This window comes from Doryrhamphus excisus, chromosome 23 (assembly GCF_030265055.1).
Source record: "Doryrhamphus excisus isolate RoL2022-K1 chromosome 23, RoL_Dexc_1.0, whole genome shotgun sequence".
Classification (NCBI taxonomy): Eukaryota; Metazoa; Chordata; class Actinopteri; order Syngnathiformes; family Syngnathidae; genus Doryrhamphus; species Doryrhamphus excisus.
The window spans coordinates 1725492-1745077 of record NC_080488.1 but is presented as its reverse complement, the minus strand read 5'-3'; the positions used below and the strand labels follow the sequence as shown (position 1 = coordinate 1745077).

The 19586-nt window shown below is 43.4% G+C and overlaps 1 protein-coding gene across 3 annotated transcripts in view; it reads right to left on the bottom strand.

Moving 5' to 3' along the window:
* Nucleotides 1-3710: 3710 nt before the first annotated feature.
* LOC131110159 (protein diaphanous homolog 1-like) overlaps nucleotides 3711-19586 on the bottom strand; it is an 84710-nt gene continuing 68834 nt past the window's right edge. Inside the window, exons 21-28 of one of the 3 annotated variants that reach the window (XM_058062953.1) lie at nucleotides 19132-19233; nucleotides 18818-19057; nucleotides 17973-18102; nucleotides 17774-17897; nucleotides 17520-17685; nucleotides 16180-16312; nucleotides 11992-12081; nucleotides 3711-5100 (exon numbers count right to left, since the gene is read on the bottom strand). In XM_058062953.1, coding sequence (XP_057918936.1) covers nucleotides 4928-5100; nucleotides 11992-12081; nucleotides 16180-16312; nucleotides 17520-17685; nucleotides 17774-17897; nucleotides 17973-18102; nucleotides 18818-19057; nucleotides 19132-19233 — 1158 coding nt within the window. In that variant the 3' untranslated portion in view covers nucleotides 3711-4927. The remainder of the gene's footprint in view (nucleotides 5101-11991; nucleotides 12082-16179; nucleotides 16313-17519; nucleotides 17686-17773; nucleotides 17898-17972; nucleotides 18103-18817; nucleotides 19058-19131; nucleotides 19234-19586) is intronic. The other 2 variants (XM_058062952.1, XM_058062954.1) reach the window with 2 other exon arrangements.

The following is a 19586-nucleotide window of genomic DNA, read 5'->3' as shown; positions in this document are numbered from 1 at the left end:
CAAAGGAGTGACATCATCGCCTCTGGTGTTGTCTCACATCAGGAAGCAAACGGACAATGTGCTGCTGGAATGAACGGGAAAGAAGATTCCAAATGAGGGAAAAGAATTCCTGCAATGTTGAAATGGATTCAATTCTTTCAATCTATTTTTGCAGGTTAGGTTTAGGCTTGGGGTTAGGTTTAAGGTTGGGTTTACGGTTAAGAGTTAGAGTTGGAGTTAAGGTTAGGGTTTGGTTTAGGTTTAGGCTTGGGGTTAGGTTTAAGGTTGGGTTTACGGTTAAGAGTTGGAGTTAAGGTTAGGTTTAGGTTTAGGCTTGGGGTTAGGTTTAGGGTTGGGTTTACGGTTAAGAGTTAGAGTCAAGGTTGGGGTTAGGGTTGGGTTTAGGCTTGGGGTTAGGTTTAAGGTTGGGTTTACGGTTAAGAGTTGGGGTTAAGGTTAGGGTTTGGTTTAGGTTTAGGCTTGGGGTTAGGTTTAAGGTTGGGTTCACGGTTAAGAGTTGGCGTTAAGGTTAGGGTTTGCTTTAGGTTTAGGCTTGGGGTTAGGTTTAAGGTTGGGTTTACGGTTAAGAGTTAGAGTCAAGGTTGGGGTTAGGGTTGGGTTTAGGCTTGGGGTTAGGTTTAAGGTTGGGTTTACGGTTAAGAGTTGGAGTTAAGGTTAAGGTTGTGTTTAGGTTTAGGCTTGGGGTTAGGTTTAGGGTTGGGTTTACGGTTAAGAGTTAGAGTTAAGGTTGGGTTTAGGTTTAGGCTTGGGGTTAGGTTTAGGGCTGGGTTTACGGTTAAGAGTTAGAGTTAAGGTAAACCAGACACTTTGCCTTTCAAGCAGAAGCAGTTTATGAGCTTCAGTTGTCTGCTAGAAGCAATTTGACCATCTAAATGTCACTGCAGTGCAGCGTCCAGCATGACCCCCCCACCCCCCCTTTCCCGCCCCCACCCCCATTCGGGACACACCCATCTGAGAAGTTCAGTGCTCCCAGTGGAAATCAGATTGCTCCAGGCTGATTATGATGTAGGTCAATTGACTGTTTACTGCCCAGTGGAGCCTTCGGGGGGGGGGGGGGGGGGGCGACAGACACATAGGGGGCAGCGGGGAGGGGCACCACATGCACCCCCCCACACACAAACACTAATGAGAACAGAACATGGTGAACATATATAAACATGTAGATTTAAATTGTGGGAAAAAAAAGCCTATACGGTATAATTTGATTGATTGATTAATTGATTGATTGATAGGTGAACATTTTAATTCACTCCAGTATACATCACGTAGTGATGGTCCCTATATAAGTGTACAATGTGATGACGCACACACAAGAGGATGAAAGTGAGGCCTACTTCCACTTCAGTAAACAAATAAGCCACGAGCAATAGCACACATGAAGACACGTGACGGACAAGACGGACCTGTCACTCAGTAGCATGATGGCATAGCCAATAGGTTGACACTCACGGCCCGTGTTAATTACATGCTAATAGCGTGTCATGCAGACGCTGTCGTACAAGCAGCCATGTCATTTCATTAAAGGGACAACATTAAGATATGATGGCCAAGGAGGGGGTGTTTTGACTTGTGCGTACCCCCCCACCCGCAAGTTGAAAAGTCCCTAGCGTGGGCCGGGATTCAAACTCCTCTAAAAGAACAAGAAGGAAGAAGAGCTCGGCTAAATTCAAAGTTGAAAAAGAAACATTTTCATTTTTGAGGGTCAGCGGCATCGAACATGGACACAAACGTACACGCACGCAGCGGCGTCCCTAAAACAGGAAACATGGTGTTTTTATTGTCGTCACTCCTGCCCTCCATCCATCCATCCCTCCATCCATTCTTCCTCCAGATACGCTCCAAGGTTCACTTTGCTACCTGGAGACCGACAGCCTCCCTCGGCCAGCCAATCAGAGGCGGAGAAAAACATCCTGCCGGCCCTGCATTGGTCGCTTCCCTCTGCTATCGAAGGCGTGTCATTGTGGGGTCTGGCACTCTGTCTTTGTTCTGATCTGTGACACACACACACACACACACACACACATGCTCCTGACAACACAAGAGAGTGAAGCATTGTGGGAAATCAGTAGCAAGGAGACATATGAGGGATTAAACTACTGCTAATCTTATTTACTCAGTAAGACTCTGGTCACCATTTGGACACCAGACACTTTATAAAGTTTTTTTTTTTACCAATAATTAGAGCTGAGTCAACATGCCATGGCTGAGATATTAAAAAAAAAAAAAAAAAAAGAAAATCTCCTCTCATTCAGTGTGGTAGTGGTAATTTTTTTGCTTCTTTGTTCTTATCCCACACTCTATTTGAAAGAGTCATTGGAGAGGCTTATTATTATCAATGTTATCGTCATGATATATTACTTCTACAATTACTACTTCTAATACTAATACTACTACCGGGAGTATCGCTGGTGTAGAAGTTGAAGTGGTCTTTAACAATGCAACTGTTGGTGCTAAGATTTAGTGAAAGTACTTCATAGAAAAAAGATCTGGGAATCGATGCCGGAAAATTCATCTTTGGAATCTGTGGAGCTGGAGCAAGCGCTGGAATGCATCTGTGGAAGAAAAAGTAGTTTCCACTGTTTATACATTCCTCTGCTGCGGTCCCCTGCCAACAAAATCCTGGCTTTGGAGTGTAGTTCTTTCTGCTGTATTTTTACTTCCATACGTGTTTTTTTTTTTTTTTTTTTATGGAGCAATAAAGATCAGGCGTCATGAGAAATTCACTAAAAAGGCCCCGTGTTCAACTGCTATTGGTTAAGGCTAACAAGTTATATTTAGTTCAAGAAGAAAGAAAAAAACACATCAGCTTAGGATTTAGTTCCCAATATTTCTTAATATTATTACTTGTTCCAAGGCCAATTTTCCAAAAATTGCTTTTTTTTTTTTTTAAGTAACTTTTCTGGTGAAATTGCGACCACTCCAAATATGACCATGAAAACAAAAACATTGAAATGGGGGTCTCAAACACGCGGCCCGCGGGCCAAATGTGGCCCACAGGACACTACTTTGAGGCCCCCGCCTTGATATGAAAGTTTAATGTTAGTGCGGCCCACGCAAGTTTGATATGGATGCTGTATGGTATCATGTACCCAGAAAAAATTATTACGTTTGATTCATGTTCATGTTAAAGGTTAAATAACTGTTAATAGTTATCCTCCCTATGCGTGTGGAAGTGGTAAGTTTTTGGCTATTTAAGTTGAAAGGGAATAACTTGAAGGCTACCGTTTAGGTCGCTAGCTCTCTAGTTTGCGAGTTAGCATGTGTCTCAAGTTACCCTGCAGTTGCGCAATATGTTGTAAATAAAAAGAGTATAAATGTGACTATAGTCGTGTTTTGTCATGTCTACAGGGCTCTAATAATGCTTTGTTCATTTTAATATGAAAAAAATAATTTGTCTACCCACCAACTATATGTGGTTTCTTAAGTTTTTATTATTTGCTGTTTTATTATTATTATTTTATTTATTTATTACTGATTGATTTTCTTAATTCTTGATTTGCTTATTTATTTTTCATCTTATTTTGTGTAGAAAAATAAAAATTAAGATATTTGAGAACAGTGGAATGTTTTATCAGAGCTTTTCTTGTAGAAAATTGGAACCAAATCAACGTTTTTTTTACATTTTTTTGTTGTTAATAATTGCGATTTTTTTTTTGTTTTTGGGAAAAACCTGATGCGGCTCAGTCTCACCCAGACCCTAGCTCCAGTGGCCCCCCAAGTAAATTGAGTTTGAGACCCCTGACTTAAGACATTTTAATAATCCTGCATAGCAAACAGAAACATTATGTGCATTATTCTGTTTACATAGAGCAATCTCTGAAAAAAAAAACAAAAAAAAACAAAAATGCAAAATTACATCAAATCAAATAAGATAAAAAATAATCAACCGTAAAAATCGACAATAGAAAATCTCTTAAAAAAAAAAAAAGGAATGACTCAAATTGGAGGTTGTTTCCTCCAGTGATGCTCCGCTTACCGAGGATGAAAAAGAAAGGCTAGGAGTTGCCTGGCACACAGGAGGACATTTTGGTGTATTTACAGCGTGTACTTTGCGTGTACGAATCGGTAAACGTGTACGAATGAAGAGGAACCCCAGCAGGCCATCCTGGTGGCAGATGATCAGCGAGCTCTAAGCCAAAGCAGTTCCTGTGTGGCGATGTGAACACGTTAGCATAGCATGTTTGCATAGGAATACATATTGCATATCTATGCTGCAGTTTGTATTAGTTGTGTTCTTCGTGTGTGTGTGTGTGTGTGGCGTCCCTCCATCATTTTTGGCTGCAGGAAGAACGTCAAACAAGACACGTAAGGCGGCCCCCCACAGACACAAACACTTGTGGTCACTTTTTCCAGCGTGCTAGCTAGCGTAATTATCGGCAACACACACGTAGAAAACACGCGTGTACGAGTGGGATCATGTAGTCGTCACAAAAGCACAAGAAAAACGAAAACGTCTTTTAAGCGACTTTTTCAAGCAAAAAAATCCCGCGTATATTTCCGCGTTATTTGCCTATGCTGGTGAATTGTTTAAGTGTTAGGTTATCCGAGTTTATCCCCGTGAACTAAATCTTCACCCACGTGAGTAGAAGCCGTGCCCGTGGAATTCCAAAGAATTCCTCCCCAATGGCGTCTTCCAGCAATACCATCGGCATTTATACATACGTGCAGTGGAAAACATATCAAACAAGAATTGTGAGTAGCGAACAAAAAAAAAACGATGTTCCCGACATTCCTGGTAAGAATTATGGAAATAAGCGAACAATCGAGGTGACTCAATTTGATTCAGGAATTAAGCAACGTAACAAAACACGGTAATAATTAGTGGCAAAGACGCTTTTCATATCGATATTGGCCCCAGCAACGACAAGTGCGTCGGAAACTACACATTAAAAAAAAAAAAAAAGACCAAAAACGTGGTCAAATGTGCCTAATTGGATCGGGCTTCCAGCAGCTCCTCTAACGAACCGTCCTTCTTGGCCTCCTCCTTCTCCTCCAGCTTCACCTTCTTGACGGGCACCTTGCTCGGCGGAGGCGCATCTTCCTGCGTGAGTTCTTTGGCCAGGATGTTGGTCACCGCGTGGCCGGCTCTTCTGTGATTGGCTGAGGGGAAAGACAGCGGCAAACGAGGTGAGACGGTGGAATCGGCAAACGGGAAGGCAGAACACGTCGACGTACGTTCATCACGTCAAAACATTCAACACACACACACATGCAGGATATATCGTGTAACATGTACTTAAAATAACAAGAGTGGGGCGACGCGGTGGTCGAGTGGTTAGCACGCACACCAGGGTTCAATTCCACCCTCGGCCATCTCTGTGAGTTTGCATGTTGTGGGTGGGTTTTCTCCGGGTACTCCGGTTTCCTCCCACATTCCAAAAAAAACATGCTAGGTTAATTAGCGACTCCAAATTGTCCATAGGTATGAATGTGAGTGTGAATGGTTGTTTGTCTATATGTGCCCTGTGATTGGCTGGCCACCAGTCCACCAGGGTGGACCCCGCCTCTCACCCAAAGACAGCTGGGATAGGCTCCAGCATGACCCTCGTGAGGATAAGCAGTAGAAAATGAATGAGGTCTCCTCCTATTTTGTGTGGAAGTGGTAACTTTTTAGCTTCTTATTTTATCTTTTCCCACCCTCGGCCATCTCTGTGTGGAGTTTGCATGTTCTCCCCGTGCATGCGTGGGTTTTCTCCGGGTACTCCGGTTTCCTCCCACATTCCAAAAAAACATGCTAGGTTAATTAGCGACTCCAAATTGTCCATAGGTATGAATGTGAGTGTGAATGGTTGTTTGTCTATATGTGCCCTGTGATTGGCTGGCCACCAGTCCACCAGGGTGGACCCCGCCTCTCACCCGAAGACAGCTGGGATAGGCTCCAGCACGACCCTCGTGAGGATAAGTGGTAGAAAATGAATGCATTCTCCTCCTATTTTGTGTGGAAGTGGTAACTTTTTGGCTTCTTATTTTGTCTTTCCCCACCCTCGGCCATCTCTGTGTGGAGTTTGCATGTTCTCCCCGTGCATGCGTGGGTTTTCTCCGGGTACTCCGGTTTCCTCCCACATTCCAAAAACATGCTAGGTTAATTAGCGACTCCAAATTGTCCATAGGTATGAATGTGAGTGTGAATGGTTGTTTGTCTATATGTGCCCTGTGATTGGCTGGCCACCAGTCCAGGGTGGACCCCGCCTCTCGCCCCAAGACAGCTGGGATAGGCTCCAGCACCTCCCGCGACCCTCGTGAGGATAAGCGGTAGAAAATGAATGAATGAATGAGTTCGCCTCCTATTTTGTGTGGAAGTGGTAACTTTTTGGCTTCTTATTTTGTCTTTCCCCACCCTCGGCCATCTCTGTGTGGAGTTTGCATGTTCTCCCCGTGCATGCGTGGGTTTTCTCCGGGTACTCCGGTTTCCTCCCACATTCCAAAAACATGCTAGGTTAATTAGCGACTCCAAATTGTCCATAGGTATGAATGTGAGTGTGAATGGTTGTTTGTCTATATGTGCCCTGTGATTGGCTGGCCACCAGTCCAGGGTGGACCCCGCCTCTCGCCCCAAGACAGCTGGGATAGGCTCCAGCACCTCCCGCGACCCTCGTGAGGATAAGCGGTAGAAAATGAATGAATGAATGAGTTCGCCTCCTATTTTGTGTGGAAGTGGTAACTTTTTGGCTTCTTATTTTGTCTTTCCCCACCCTCTGCCATCTCTGTGTGGAGTTTGCATGTTCGGCATATCTTAGTGTCACGCTAGAGTACGAGTGGATCAGTGCCAAGCGTGGCAGTGGGAGTTAGCTGAGGTAAAAACACCAGGAAGCTGTGCGGCGTGATAGTGGATCCCGAGAGCAGACGGTGAGGTGAGAGCCGTGCAGCCGTCATCTTCTCCGCTACCTGCTCTCCCGCTCAGCCTCCGGGCTGCTGTGCCGCAGCGGCAGCCATTTTGAATGAAATAGGTCAGGGGGAGATTGAGTGTGGAGTGTTTACGTTTCTTTAATGTCGGGCGCTCGTGTAGCAGGGATGCAAAGCACGCATGCAAATCAACCATGGCCGCACAAACCCACACAAGGCATGGTTCTCAGGGGGGGGGGGGGGTTAAAGACAACACAGGTTACCCATCAAGCCTCCAGAATAAGCTGTGACAAGGACAGTATCGAGTCTGGGGGGGGGGCAGAAAAAGAAGAAGGATTTAAGATGTCAAAAATACATTTATAAATATGTACCAGTCACAGTTATGGTGATGTTATATGATCTATGATATATGATCTATGATATATGATCTATGATATATGATCTGTTATATGATCTATGATATATGATCTGTTATATGATCTATGATATATGATCTATGATATATGATCTATGATATATGATCTATATGATCTATTTACACAAATAGGAATCTAACCAACGAGACAAAATAGAGCTGCTTTCTGTGTCAGTGGGGGCGGGGCTTCATGTGCACATGCTCTGTGCAGACTTCATTCCTCCATGAATGAATGAATAAATCCAGCTCTTCAAAGGCTGCACATCATTCTTTGGATCTCTTATTCGCACACATGAAAGATGGTGGAACACAAACACGTGGATGGGACACAGGAACACAGGGATGGGACACGGGAACACACGGATGGGGGGATGGGACACGGGAACACACGGATGGAACACAGGACCACATAGATGGGTGGATGGTACACAGGAACACATGGATGGGACACGGGAACACAGGGATGGAACACAGGACCACGGGATGTGTGAATGGAACACAGGGATGGGACACGGGAACACACGGATGGAACATGGGAACACATGGATGGGTGGATGGCAAACAGGAACACAGGGATGGGACACAGGACCACGGGATGTGTGAATGGAACACAGGGATGGGATACAGGAGCACACAGATGTGTGGATGGAACACAGGAACACATGGATGGGTGGATGGGACACGGAAACACACGGATGTGTGGATGGGACATGGAAACACACGGATGTGTGGATGGGACACAGGAACACACGGATGTGTGGATGGGACACGGGAACACACGGATGTGTTGATGGGACACGGGAACACAGGGATGGGACACAGGAACACATGGATGTGTGGATGGGACACAGGAACACATGGATGTGTGGATGGGACACAGGGATACAGGGATGGGACACAGGACCACAGGATGTGTGGATGGGACACGGGAACACACGGATGTGTGGATGGGACACGGGAACACAGGGATGGGACACAGGACCACGGGATGTGTGGATGGGATACGGGAACACAGGGATGGGACACGAGAACACAGGGATGGGACACGAGAACACAGGGATGGGACACAGGACCATGGGATGTGTGGATGGAACACATGGATGTGTGGATGGGACACACGGATGTGTGGATGGGACACGGGGATACAGGGATGGGACACAGGACCACGGGATGTGTGGATGGAACACAGGGATGTGTGGATGGGACACGGCAACACATGGATGGGACACGGCAACACATGGATGGGACACGGCAACACATGGATGGGACACGGGAACACAGGGATGGAACGAATATGGGAAATGGGGTACACTTCCAGTATTTGCAGACTGCAACTTTAACTGGAGTACAAAGGGGTGGAGGCGAGACATCATCTGCAAGCCATTATACTAGCATGCTAGCAGACTGCCTGGAGAGGCAAAGAATGCTTGACTGGAAGGGGACGAGGGAACTAGGGAACACACACTAAGATCGGGGTGTTGCACCCTACATAAAAAGAATCCACCTTTTATCTGATCAAGCACTGATTGGCCAGGTACAACAAAGCAGGAGCCTGAAGGAACATGTTAAGGTAGGCCGCCTTATAGCTCCAGCCAAGCTGGGACGTGTAGCGCCCTCTTCTGGCAACACTGTGTATTGTAAGGATGCTGGAGTGACGTCATCCAACAATGCTAATTACAATGTGTGATGTGCTGAGCTTAAACGTTAACATTAAAGTGTGGGTGCCCCCCCTCCCCTGCTGGGTTCTATTGCTACCATGTCTGTGTTGGCATCTGTACGAGCACAGGGGGGAGGGGGGTGGGGGGGGGGGGGTCGGGCTGTCTATAGGAGCAGACGGTGTGTGCGGAGCCAGCGTGTGCCTCCATTGTTGCCATCCTCTTCATCGGTGCTGCTTTGTTGTGATTGGTGCTCTGTCAACTGGTCGCCGTGGTGATTGGGCGAGGGTCGCGACCGAGCAGATGGGTCCGTGGCGAGCGATTAGACACATTCCTCCACATGCAAAGCGATTGTATATTTGTGTTAACTACCAACGGTGCCGAGTCTGTACTTTACAACAGACTTTGAAGTAGCACAAAATGCTAACAAATAAAATCAATTAATAATCAATGTCCTGTATGAGGATGTATTGGTATGCAAACACCATGTGTGTCTTTGTGTTGGCACGCAGACATCTGCTGCGTGGGGGGGCAGACAGCTGAGGGCACCCACCCGCTCTATACAAGCAGCACAGACACCCACAGTGAGCCGAGGTGCAGGTCAAAGGTGGCGGCTATAGAGCTGGCGTGGCCTTGTGGCTTCCCACTCAGTCAGCGCCGTGACACAATGGGCGTGACATCACCGTCAACGGGCCGGCGCTTAAGTCCTTTAACATTGTGGGGCCGACATTTGTCAACTATAAAAAGGAAAGGGGGACACACTTCTGACGTCACAAAGACCGTAAAGATGAACAATAGCGCTATTTAGGCTTTGTTTACAAAGATACAACCAGTTCCTCTGAGGGGTTATCACCACATGGAGCACATATGTTAGAATACTGCGCAAAAATGTATTTATTTCACTACAAGATTATTTGTAGGCTTTGTTTTTGACTGTAAAGCTGCAATTTAAGTTTCAACTAAGGAAGAAAAATAATAAAAACCAAATATAGTATAATATAGTATAATCCAACGATTTCAAAACTCTTGTGGACAAGTTGTGGCCTGCACAATTACAACATTATGAAATAAAATTATAATAATTATTATTAGCTTATTGGTGTTGCTATCTTCTTCAGACACTTACTGATTAGCACTGCTGGGATAGGCTCCAGCACCCCCGTGACCCTCGTGAGGATAAGCAGTAGAAAATGAATGAATGAATGAGTTCTCCTCCTATTTTGTGTGGAAGTGGTAACTCTTTGGCTTCTTATTTTGTCTTTCCCCACCCTCGGCCATCTCTGTGTGGAGTTTGCATGTTCTCCCCGTGCATGCGTGGGTTTTCTCCGGGTACTCCGGTTTCCGCCCACATTCCAAAAAAAACATGCTAGGTTAATTAGCGACTCCAAATTGTCCATAGGTATGAATGTGAGTGTGAATGGTTGTTTGTCTATATGTGCCCTGTGATTGGCTGGACACCAGTCCGGGGTGCTGCGTCAAGAAGTGCATTTTATTTTTTTATTTGGAAACTAAATTTGTAATTTTTTGTTATTCATTTTATATACATATGTTCCACTTCCAACATTTTTAATCTGATTTTCGATAAAGACACATTTTACAGTTGTAATGGCATTACCGTCACTGTGAAACTGTGATATTTTAGCCCTGAGATCCAGACCCTCGTGTTCAACATCAGTGCCTGATCTCATGTAAGCTCCTCTGAAGACAGTAAACCTACCACACCCAAGTACAAGCTAGTAAAGCCTTTACAGATTTGTTGAAACTGGTGGAACTGCAAAAGAAGTACCAACATCATGTATTATTTTATGGAATGGACAATGTGTTATATTTTATACTTTTGTTTACATGTACGGTGTATGGAAAATTGGAGATAAGTTGACAAGGTTATTATGGGTATGCAATAACATAACTACTAAATCTTATCCCCATGCGTACGCCTGCTGATGGGAGGAAGCCTGTGGCTCCAGTGGTGTCTCCAGTGGTGTCTCCAGTGGTGTCCCATATGCATCAATGGAATACTGCGGGAGCCTCCTCCTTTCGCTTTGCTAAATTATGTACTTTGACTCACATACATATTTCCAAAACCAAAAAGCGAGCATGCTCTTTATGGTTGAACGGCCCATCCCACGCCGTCTGAAAACATGATGCGTACTTGTCAGTTGTTGTGAAGTAAAGTAGACGTTACAAACTCTGGACAAAGCTGACACGTAACACGGCGTGCTTGGAAAATACTGACCGCTAGTTAAAATGACTTTACGGTCAAAGCCAGGCGAAGGGGAGGAGCCAAGAAGAAATGTGATCTCCACAGACATATTTTCCTTCTCTGCTACGCACACACTCTCTCTCTCATGTTCTGCTATTTCCTGTTAGGAGTGTGAGGGAGCAAGACAGTATTATGGGGGGGGGGTTGGCTAGACCTCCAAGTGGGCCCCCCATTCTCTCTCTCTCCAAACATTGCTCCTAATTGCCACTTACTCTCCTCCCTCCATTTTTGGACATCTAGCGCTTCAGTCAAGACTCAGGGGTATCCCGTAAAAATTGTTTCTTATCTCAAGTGGAAACATGGAGCATAAAGTGAAGCACAGAACACAGAAAACAGGGAGACAGAAAGAATGCAGAGTACCCTCCTACCCCGAGCTATTTGACTGCTTCACATCTGGCTTCTATTCATGGCGCTGGGATAGGGTTGCACACTTACCCCGATGTGTGAATACACACACACACACACACACACGGGCTGTCAACACTGAACACTGGCAAAATGCTTAGAAATGTGACTTAGTCAAAGTTATGTTATGATTATGACGGCTCACAATGCATGACATTTCTGAAATAACTAAGTTTTAACCTTTAAGGTTTCTGCTTGTAACTTCGACCCACGCCCTCCCTGCATGTCATTAGTGGAGTGGCTTTCCTCCACTGCCACCATAAAAGAACACATAAAAACCCCAAGGTGAAAGGAACACATCTGTTCTGAATTGACGGTGACAAGGTGACAAAAAGTAAGAGTGCTTTTACGGAAGGAAAACGTCGCACAGAGAGATATGAAAGTCATTTTTTTTTTTAAAAAAAGTGTACCTGCTTGCCGTGGTCCTCTCTTTCTCCTGAAAGCAGCGCCAGACTGCAGCGCCTCCAAGAGGCCGTCCATGATGCCAGTCTCATCACCCTCTGGAAGCGCATCAACACATCACATCATTATTATGGTAATGGTTTTAATTTCATTTGAACATGCATCAGATTACAATTGAATGCATCACATAATCAGTTCCCAGTTCCACATGTCCAAAAGGAGTAGGAAGAAGCAAAGCTTATTAAATCCTACCCCTCCATCTGGTACTTTTACAATCAGTAACTGTTACATTTGTTCACTTCTTGTTTTCCTAATATAGTTTAAGGTTTTTTTTATTTTAATTTTAGCAATTTTTTAATTTTAATTTTAGCATTTTTTTAATTTTAGCAATTTTTTAATTTTAATTTTAGCATTATTTTAATTTTAGCAATTTTTTAATTTTAATTTTAGCAATTTTTTAATTTTAGCATTTTTTGAATTTTAATTTGTTAAAATTTGTTTTAATTTGTTCTTCCCTGAGATCATATTTCTCTCTTGTAGAGAAGTGCTGTATGACATTTTTAGCTAATTGGTTATTTTTAGCCTTATGCATTATTTTAGCTGTTTGAAGATGATTATATTATACTTTTATATACTTAGCAACGTTTAGCAACACATGAAACACATTCCAATTAGGAGATGGGGTCTGCTGTAACGTTTAGTGGAAATGAAGAAGAGTAGAAACACGTGGACGGGGGCGGGTTTCTATCAGCCAGGCGGCCATGTTGGAAGATTTGCCACATTAACCCAGATAGGTCTGACCTAGTTGAGCTGCGGTGACTGCCGGAGGCTTAATATTGTATTTTTTTTAGGTAACACAAACTTCAAAATAAGAGCCTTTGTTATGCAAACCTGTGAAATGGATGACTTGTTTACAGTAAATTATTACTGTTTATTAGTAATTGTAGGTGTAATTTACTATTGTACTGTTTGATTTCAAGTATGTGTGTCAGGATTCAGTGGCACAGCTCAGCAGTCCAGCAGCTGTGTTTGATTATTTCTGAATAGGAAGACAGGGGTATGAAAAAGGAGGCAGTGGGGTTAAAGGTTTATGTTGTCACCCACTCCAACCCCCTCACACACACACACACACACACACACAAACACACAGCATTTAATCCTGCAATAAGCCATGCAGCAGATGGCGTGTGCTTTTTTTTTTTTTTTTTTTTTCCCTTCACACGTTTCTCTTCCACGGCTCACATACACCCCTCAATGTTGATGTCCGGGAACTACAGTTTTGAGGGAAGCGCATTTGACACAGTTCCGCTTCCACCAATCACATGGTTGCTTTAAACCACAAGTGCAAGCAAACAAGACAAGCAACCACAAGCCAGGACATCAAAACAGCAGGGGAAATATACTTGTTTATTTTGGCTGTGATTGGCTCATGTTTGACAAAGACATCATTTCAGTGAATGGAGCGGGTGCACAATAGAGCCAATTATGCTCCATCATGATGTTAAGTGATGTCGAATCAAAGTCAAATCTGAGCTTATCACATGTTGCACGTGCACCGGCAGTATAAAACTGCAAAGTCCTGCTTGAAGCCACTAAGAACATTAAGACAGATTCATTTGTGTAATAGCATTAGATGACGAGAGCTCTTAAAGATGCCTCTTTGGATCTGATCTCTTCACACTAACACAATCGGGCTAGCAGACACACACACACACACACAATGTCAGGGCAGCCTCTTGCGTGGAGCAATAGCACGCCTAGTGGACATTCACATCATATAAAAGGCGTATAAAAGGAAATTTGTGCTGTGATTGTCTCGACTCATCTACGGACTCACCCTCCTCCTCACTTCCCCTCACCCCGTTACCCACATTAGGAGACAACAACAACAACAGGCTACGCCCCAAGGGAGCATCTGCTACCCTGCTGCATCTGCTTCCTCCTTACCCTTACCCTCCCCCACCCCGAGCCTGAGCACAAAAACTCTTGTATGGAGCGTGAGCACTCCTAGTGGAGGTTCCCATACCGGCATCGGAGTGGGTGTGGAAGCCAGACATGCACCGCCTCCTTTTTCCATGGAACTCTATAGAGCATCTTCCATAGATTCTACTGACACCTAGCTGCAGGAATTGGGAACATCACTGGGAGTCAGAGATGAGAGAAAGTGGTCTCACTCTGGTATGATAATGTTCACACGCTAAAACTGTATTTTTATATTAAGTTTAATACGTGCATATTAATCTACACATAAAAATATCATACTATTTGACCTTGGCTGTGGTCTGAGTGGCACTGTACTGGGAAAACCAACAACCCCAAATGACCTTGTAGTGTTTAATCAACAATGCAAACAGAGATAGTGTGTGAAATGAGAACATTCAGTGAGTTCATGAGATAAGTGGCTGGTGAGCAACAGGAAGGGAAGGGAAAGAGGAGACAAAGAAGAAAGCAGCCATTGTGTATCCTTAAGAGTATGGTAGCATAAACAAATACAGTACAAAGACCAGGTGTGTGGCTGGATTTGAATAGGGGCTTTGAATAACCCCAGGAAATCAAATATGACACCTGTATGTAAATGATGCTAACCTTCACACACAAACATATCCTACCAAAACATGCCTCTAGAGCAGGGGTCTCAAACATGCGGCCCGCGGGCCAAATGTGGCCCGCAGGACACTAGTTTGAGGCCCCCGCCTTGATATGAAAGTTTAATGTTAGTGCAGCCCCGCGCAAGTTTGATATGGATGCTGTATGGTATCATGTACCCAGAAAAAAAATATTACGTTTGATTAATGTTCATGTCAAAGGTTAAATAACTGTTAATAGTTATCCTCCCTATCCGTGTGGAAGTGGTAAGTTTTTGGCTATTTAAGTTTAAAGGAAATAACTTGAAGGCTACCGTTTAGGTCGCTAGCTCTCCAGTTTGCGAGTTAGCATGTGTCTCGAGACCCCGCAGTTGCGCAATATGTTGTAAATAAAAAGAGTATAAATGTGACTACAGTCGTGTTTTGTCATGTCTACAGGGCTCTAATAATGCTTTGTTCATTTTAATCTGAAAAAAATAATTTGTTTACCCACCAACTATATGTGGTTTCTTAAGTTTTTATTATTTGCCGTTTTATTATTATTATTATATTTATTTTTTACTGATTGATTGATTTTCTTTATTCTTGATTTGTTTATTTTTCATCTTTTTTTGTGCAGAAAAATAAAAATTAAGATATTTGAGAAGAGTGGAATGTTTTATCTGAGCTTTTATTGTAGAAAATCGGAACCAAAGCACTGAAAAAGTTTGTATATTTTTCTGTTTTTAATAAATGCGTTTTTTTTTTTTTTTGGAAAACCTGATGCGGCCCAGCCTTGCCCAGACCCTTTCAAAATTGAGTTTGAAACCCCTTCTCTAGAGGCTCGGTGTCAAATGCGAATACTTTCAACAACAAAGCCTCAGCCATATGTCTAACGCAGGGGAGCCATATTATTGTGGAGTTTCTTACTGCACCTTTAAAAGTCTTTAAATGAAAGGCAGACAAAGGCAGAGGAGGAAAAAAATGATGGAGCAAAAGCATGCAAGGGAATAGAAGCCGGCTGGTACTTAGGAGGAAGATACTGTTTAGGAACGATACAAAACACACACAAACTTTCATAGTGTGCTTTGCTCTGTGCTCAATTTTGGATCGAGGAATCCTAGGAGATGCTAAAGTGGAGCCACAGAACCAAGGAATGTTCTGAAACTAGGTCACACTCTTGGACAGGCAGGGAAGTATCTGTGCATGATTATGTCTGCCAAGTAGGACCGGAGGATACTTTGTGAGGCAACACGGTTTTAAAAAGTACATTTTTGGCTGCAAAGATGAACTTATTCTTGATGTGGAAGCCGACCTCCTATTTAGCAGAAGAGGCAGACAGAGATTAAAAAAACAATTTCTTCATCATGTGTCCTGTCTGGGTTGTTTTTCTGAAAAGATTCATTGTGACTTTTTAAATGGAAGTCATCAACATTAGATTAACTCTGGTCTTTAAATGCTGACAGGCTTGTCTGTCTCAGTCACACACACACACACACACACACACACACAGAAGCTCCACTGACTGAAGTGTGGACTCTGACTGCCCCCAACTGGAGTATGAGGGAAACACCCAAATAAAAAGAGGCTTTCTCCACAGAAAAATCACACAATGAAGACCAAAAGAGTGACCTGTGTTGATGTCCAGGAGTTGGTTCCTTTTCAGTTTCTCCTCTTTTTCCCTCTCGGCTTTTTCCCTGGCCAGTTTGGCCCTTTTGATCTTTTCCTCTGCCTCCTTCCTCTTCTGGTTATCCTTCACCGCTTGCTGTTGGACGAAAGAGGACAATGAGCACAGACATTGGACACAGAATAAGTTTAATTATAGGAGTGACATTAGTTTTAAAACAACACTTAAGATGAGGATGTATTTTGATAGACTGGGGTGGAAACAACACTTCAATAGCAGGACATCCTTTACTTTAAGACAGGGGGTCTCAAAGTCAATTTACTTGGGGGCCACTGGACATGGGTCTGGGTGAGACTGGGCCGCTTCAGGTTTTCAAAAAAAAAAAAATTTTTTCTACAAGAAAAGCTCTGATAAAACATCCCACTGTTCTCAAATATCTTATTATTTATTTTTCTACACAAAATAAAATATATAAATAAAATATAAAATAAATAAACAAATCAAGAATAAAGAAAATCAATTAATCAGTAATAAATAAATATAATAATAAAACGGCAAATAATAAAAACTTAAGAAACCACATATAGTTGGTGGGTAGACAAATTATTTTTTTCAGATTAAAATGAACAAAGCATTATTAGAGCCCTATAGACATGACAAAACACGACTATAGTCACATTTATACTATTTTTTTATTTACAACATATTGCGCAACTGCAGCGTCTCGAGACGCATGCTAACTCGCAAACTAGAGAGCTAGCGACCTAAACGGTAGCCTCCAAGTTATTTCCTTTAAACTTAAATAGCCAAAAACTTACCACTTCCACACGGATAGGGAGGATAACTATTAACAGTTATTTAACCTTTAACATGAACATTAATCAAACGTGATATTTTTTTCTGGGTACATGATACCATACAGCATCCATATCAAACTTGCGCGGGGCCGCACTAACATTAAACTTTCATATCAAGACGGGGGCCTCAAACTGGTGTCCTGCGGGCCACATTTGGCCCGCGGGCCGCATGTTTGAGACCCCTGCTTTAAGATGTTTATTTTAAGTATAGGTATGTGTTTATTTGTGTAAAGTGCACTGCCGTGGAGGGGAACAGTGCAAAGACAATAAGAGCCTATATTCCAGTCTATTCATTCAATCACAATAGCTGGCAAAACAAAGTCGCCTCCTGTGAGAATCCTTCCAAGTCCCAGTTGATGCATAAACAGACAATACGTGAGTCACGCTCTTTCAATATTATGTCAATAGAAACAGGTGCAGAGTGAGGCCTGCTGGTTCAAGTTTGTTGAAGGTAAAGCGTCATTAGAACTTCAGCAAGACAAACACACCTGGAACATGTTCTTAAAGGTGTTGAGGTCTCCAAAGAATTCCTCCACTGCAAGTTTTCTGGGGTTGAAGACAAAATAATCCCCCAGGTCGTTATACTGCTTCTCCATGTTCTTATGCATCAGATCCAACTTCTCATGCTGTTCACGAGCAGTGGCTACAAAAACGTGAAGCCATGACGTTAAGGAAAAAGTATGTTCATATTTGTATGACACATTTTATGACTCAAATATTGAAACTGCATAAAGAGGATATGGACATCTTATCCACAAACAGGTCCTTGTCGCTTTGTGCAGGAGGGAAGGTTTCAATGTCTTTTTCCAGGTTCTTGATCTGACGACCCATTAGTTCTAGATTCTTCTGAAGTGTCTCTGCAGAAACTGTAAACAGTATAAAAGCACATGTTTAACAATTATTTCTTATTATTTAGTATTATTATTAATACTCTGGTGTACCTCTGCTGGCCTTCTCCACGTGGATCAGCTCGTCGGTAAAGGTCATGACATCAGGGTGCTGCTCCAGGCACACGTCGGCGAGAAAGTGGAGCAGGGTCTGCTTCTGGTCAGCTGATTTGGTGTCACGGAGCTGATTGGATGGATAAATGTGAAAATGTCATATTGATAAAGCGATCGATTGAAAAGCGACACATCTAAAAATAGCTACTTACGCTACTTGTTTCTTTTCATTGGTAGATTAAAGATTAAGATTAAAGACACCTTTTTAATCAGGCTTTTAACTAATATTTTTAAACTTTTCTTATGTTTTTATCTTTTTATGCTTTTAGTTTTTAGCTTTTAACTCCAGTATTTTCTCTCGGGGGGGGGGGTTCTCCGCACTGGGGGCTGTGTCGGGTCTGCTGAGGGGGTGCCATCCTTGGGTCCCTTCGACCCAGCCAGCTGGGGGTTCGTCCCTTTAATGTGGGGGTCCGCCCGTCTGTCGGGAGTCGGGGGACCCGGGTGCTGGTCCCCAAAGGTGCCGTTTCCTTGATCCTCAGTGTCATGCCATGTCTCCCTACTGTGTGTGTGTGTGTGTGTGTGTTGTGTGTGTGTGTGTGTTGTGTGTGTGTGTCTGTCTAGTATAGAGGGTGGGAAGGAGGGGCTTTCTCAGTAATTGTTTTTCCTTTTTAATTGTGGTAATTGTTTTTAATTCTGTAAAGCACTTTGTGTTGCAGGTCTTTGCAGGAAAAGTGCTATACAAATAAAGTTTGTTTTGATTTGATTTAGTAGGCATATATAAAAACAAGGATGCTTCAGCAGTATATAAAAAAGTTTTAAGACACGTCAGTCCATCTCTGCTTTACCTTGCATAGGTATGATATGGAAAATCCGAAGGCCTTCCCATTGCGGGAGCCTGCATTCATGTAATTGCCCATGAGGAGGATGATCTCCAGCAGCGTGGAGAAGGAGCTGCTCTTCCTGAGCTCCTCGCAGGCCGCCGTCACAGACACCACGTCCGGTTTGATGTTGTTCAACTGCTCCTCAAACTGGAGCTTGAAGAGGATGGCCTGAAGCCGTGGCTGCAGACGTTTCACAGTGGACATCTGGGGAAAGACATTGATGAAGACTGTGTGTGTAATTCAGCCCCCCCCCCCCCATATAGTCTACACCTCCTTACCACAACTCCAAACTGTTCCGCCTCAGCCATGTCGTCATATTCCTCCTTCATTTCGCCCAGGGTACCGAGCTGCTCCGGTGTGGGCAGCTGTTTGATCAGGTTCTACATGGCAAGCGAGAAAGAAGTGAGCATTGACATCCATGTAAAGCATGGGTCTCAAACACGCGGCCCGCGGGCCAAATGTGGCCCGCAGGACACTAGTTTGAGGCCCCCGCCTTGATATGAAAGTTTAATGTTAGTGCGGCCCGCGTAAGTTTGATATGGATGCTGTATGGTATCATGTACCCAGAAAAAATTATTACATTTGATTAATGTTCATGTTAAAGGTTAAATAACTGTTAATAGTTATCCTCCCTATCCGTGTGGAAGTGGTAAGTTTTTGGCTATTTAAGTTTAAAGGAAAGAACTTGAATTTGTCTACCCACCACCTATATGTGGTTTCTTAAGTTTTTATT